At 37.0% G+C, this 4,126-nt stretch overlaps 1 protein-coding gene across 1 annotated transcript in view; it reads left to right on the top strand.

Annotated features, from left to right (window-relative positions):
* LOC107479170 (probable glutathione S-transferase) overlaps positions 1-516 on the top strand; it is a 1,187-nt gene extending 671 nt beyond the window's left edge. Inside the window, exon 3 of the mRNA XM_016099319.3 lies at positions 1-516. This exon is cut by the window's left edge and continues 15 nt beyond it. Within this exon, the coding sequence (XP_015954805.1) occupies positions 1-307 (307 nt within the window). The 3' untranslated portion in view covers positions 308-516.
* The last annotated feature ends 3,610 nt before the right edge of the window (positions 517-4,126 follow it).

The following is a 4,126-nucleotide window of genomic DNA, read 5'->3' as shown; positions in this document are numbered from 1 at the left end:
TGAGAAGAACGTTAAAGAAACACACGAGGGTCTTCAGTTTCTTGAAGATGAGCTTAAAGACAAGTTTTTTGGAGGAGAGGAATATGGCCTTGTGGACATTGCCGCTGTAAACATTGCGTTTTGGGTGCCTCTGGTTCAAGAAGTTGCAGGTCTTCAACTGTTCACTAATGAGAAGTTTCCCAAACTCTACAAATGGAGTCAAGAATTTCTGAGTCAACCAACTATCGAAGAGTGTTTGCCTCCTAGAGACCCAATTTTTGCCTTCTTCAAAGGTCGCTACGAAAGCCTTCTTGCTTCAGCAAAATAGATTTGATACTAGAGAGGGGGTTGAAATGAATGTTGGAGTTTGTTGAGGAATGTATTGAGTTTCTTGTGTGGTGGTGTTGACGTGGTGTTGTTCAATTGTTTTTATTAGAATTTCGTTTATTACAAACGGTACTGTTGTAAACCTCGGATTCCTCCTTGTTAGAGAAATCCTACGATCTTCTCGGTTAATAAAGAGTTTGTTAATCATAATTTTCTTTCCTCTTGGATTATTACACTATGTTTGGTTGAAGAAAAAATAAGTGAAAAAAAAAATGAATAAAAAATAATATTTTTTTATTTGATTATTAAAACAATAAAAAAAATTGTATAAGTCTTATTAAAAAAATTTTCTTTCCATCATAAAAAAAACTATATTTTTTGTATTTTTAATATTATTTGTAATTATATTATTAACAATTATTAATATAAATTTAATTTTAATATATTATTATAACAAAAGTTTATATTTAAACATTATATATATTAGATAAATAATTTACATCAAATATATAAAATTATAACATTTTATAATATTTATAAAATGCATAGCATGCAACCGATAGGTTTAGGCGATAATTTGGTTTCGTTCAGAGAGTTTCATTTCACTTTTATTTCATTTTAAAAGTGTAAGATCCAAAACTTTTGAAAAGTCTTATTACGATCAAGTCTCAAATTCATATAGTTATTTATAATTTTAATTTCAAAAATTATTTTATTAAAGATAATCAAAGCAAGTTTTGATTAATTGAATTTGAAATAAATTAAGATTTTTATTCAATTTTATAATTATTGGATTATTTTCTATATTTAAATTATAAAGCTGACAGTTATAAAATAATAAAAATTTTATATGACTTGGACTAAATAATTAATATTTTATAATATTAATACTGTTATTTTGAAAAATAAAAAAATAATTATATTATTTCTAATTTTTGGATTTAAACATCTTATGAAAAATGATTTGTAAAATTGATGAATAAATAGTATTTTTATACTTTATTATTGTTGGATTAAAATATATTTCTAACTACTAGAGTATCCCTATTTTTATTTGAAATTACAAAATTACCCCTAAACCTAATTTATCTAAACCCTAGCCTCCCTCACTCTCCTCAGCGCCGCACCACTCTCACCAAACGACCCACACACACGCAGTTTCCTTCACCGTGAAAGAAAGAAGAAAGAAAGAAAAATGGGAAAAAGGGGAAAGGGGCCGCGGAAGAAGGGAGGAGGAGAGGAAGAAGATACACGCCGGCACGTCGAGCTTTACCACCGCCGTCGTTAGCCCTGCGAGTTGCCACCCGTGTCGCTGCCGTCGAAGCTCCGTGACGCTGCTGCCATTTCGCGATGAGAGAATGTTCGCAGAGGGAGCCAGGGGAGAGAGGGAGAGACGAGCGCAAACCAGATCGAGAGGGAGAAGTCGTCCTCGTCACAGAGCCAGCCACCGCCACTTATGACAGAGTCAGAGAGAGAGAGAACTCGGGAATAGAGGAGACAGAGAGATCTGAGGCTAAGCTGGGGCTCAACCACCATGCCCAACCACTGCTCGCATCGCCGGCGTCGCCTCCATCGGAACGACCGTCGCCACTGCCACCATCTGAGCTCGCTGCTACTGATGATGATGGTAAGCCGAGCCGCAGTCAGAAAAGGGTTCAGGCCGCCGCAGGTGCTACTGCCGGAGAAGGGAGCTGCGTCTCTGTGATTCTAACCGCCGAGAGTGGTTCTGTGAGTTCCGGATCCACCGCCGAAGCTTCGGGCCGAGCCTCTGCCGCCATGAGTGCCTCTGCTGCCACGAAGTTCCGCCGCTGGTAAGAGTTTTAAGTTTGGTTTCTGTTCTTTTGGAATTCCGGAAAGGTTTTTAACGCTGCGTGGTTGATACAGTCGCTGTCACCGGGGTTTTTGCTCGCGATTGTCGCTTAGGGTTATTGTTGGAACTATTTCCAGGTCGACTCGAAATCAGAGCTGCTTCATTTTGTTATTTCGGAAAGTAATTAGGTTTCAAAAAGCCTCGCATTAGTATTCTGTTGTGTTTGGTTAATGAATATGAGTTTTGGTAACGTGGGGTCGGTTCCTGATTATTATATGTTGCGATTAGAGTCGTTGTGGTTGCTGAGAAAGTGGTTTGGAGTAGAGGTTGCGGTTGCTGCAGTTGCGGGCCGAGAGAAAACGAGTTTTGATGCGTTTTAGAGCTTTCGAGTTTCGACCAACGAGGTAGGGGCTTTTCTAAAATCTCAATTTTATAAATTTGGAATTGTTATAAATGGATACCGATGTGAGATATACACTTTTTAGTGATTGTACAAGTCTTATGTATTGTCTGACTATTTTGGATGAATGTGAGTACATGTTGGATTGGGTTATTGTTTGGATTTGATAAATCGATCGTTGCTGAATTGCCTCTTTAAAGTTTTGGAAATGAGTTTAATCAGTTAGTAAAGATTGATCTTGAGACGACTTCTGATTATTGTTTGGTTTTGATAAATGCGTTGTTGCTGAACTGTTTCTTTAAAATTTTGGAAATGAGTTTAATCAGTTGATAATGATTTGATCTTGAGACGATTTTCTTGAGATATGAAAATGAGGTAAATGTTGGATTCTGTTTGCTTTTGAATTGGTTTTGGATTTTGGACCGTTGAAAAGGATTGTGGATTGGTTTGGATGGGACTCGGAAAAGGTGGCAGAGTCCAAGTTTTAAGGAATGTGCTGTTGAAATTCCGGTAGAATCTGGGACTTTATTGAAATGTTATTTAAAAAATTATGAGTTAAAGACTTCTACTATTTTATTTGAATTATTAAGAAAGGGATGGCTTATGCTTTTGAAATGAATTATTAAAAAAGAAATTGTGATTTAATCTTGTTTCTTAAGAAAAGTATTGTATCTCTTTTGGTAGCAAGTTATTTAGATGAAACTTATGTGGTAAGGCTATTTTAAATGTGAAAAAGGTTATGTCTTTGAATTTGACTTGAGGGTTTCAATTGGAGGAGTTTCAGTGAATTTGAAAGAACCTGAACGTCTATTGACAAGTTTCATTTTGAACTGTTTTGGAAAACGTTTTAAGTACTCTTTGAATTCTGAATTTTTGCAAGACTAAAATAATTTTTGAGTAGTTCGAAACGCTTTAGAATTTATCATGGGGTTGACTGGTATGCGAAATTATGATCAATACTTTTCACAACTCAAATAATCCCCGGTAATGAATCCAAAAACTTGGTGTTCAATACCATGGCATAAACACAACTTCGCACAACTAACCAGCAAGTGTACTGGGTCGTCCAAGTAATAAACCTTACGCGAGTAAGGGTCGATCCCACAGAGATTGTTGGAATGAAGCAAGCTATGGTCACCTTGTAAATCTTAGTCAGGCAAACTCAAATGGGTATGGTGATAAACGAATAAAGCATAAAGATAAAGATAGAGATACTTATGTAATCCATTGGTAGGAACTTCAGATAAGCGTATGAAGATGCCTTCCCTTCCGTCTCTCTGCTTTCCTACTGTCTTCATCCAATCCTTCTTACTCCTTTCCATGGCAAGCTTATGCAAGGGTTTCACCGTTGTCAGTGGCTACCTCCCATCCTCTCAGTGGAAATATTCAACGCACCCTGTCACGGCACGGCTAATCATCTGTCAGCTCTCAATCAGGTCGGAATAGAATCCAGTGATTCTTTTGCATCTGTCACTAACGCCCCGCCTTCAGGAGTTTGAAGCACGTCACAGTCATTCAATCATTGAATCCTACTCAGAATACCACAGACAAGGTTAGACCTTCCGGATTCTCTTGAATGCCGCCATCAGTTCTAGCCTATACCACGAAGA

Source organism: Arachis duranensis, chromosome 3, assembly GCF_000817695.3.
Source record: "Arachis duranensis cultivar V14167 chromosome 3, aradu.V14167.gnm2.J7QH, whole genome shotgun sequence".
Lineage (NCBI taxonomy): Eukaryota > Viridiplantae > Streptophyta > Magnoliopsida > Fabales > Fabaceae > Arachis > Arachis duranensis.
This window is presented reverse-complemented; position numbering and strand designations above follow the sequence as displayed.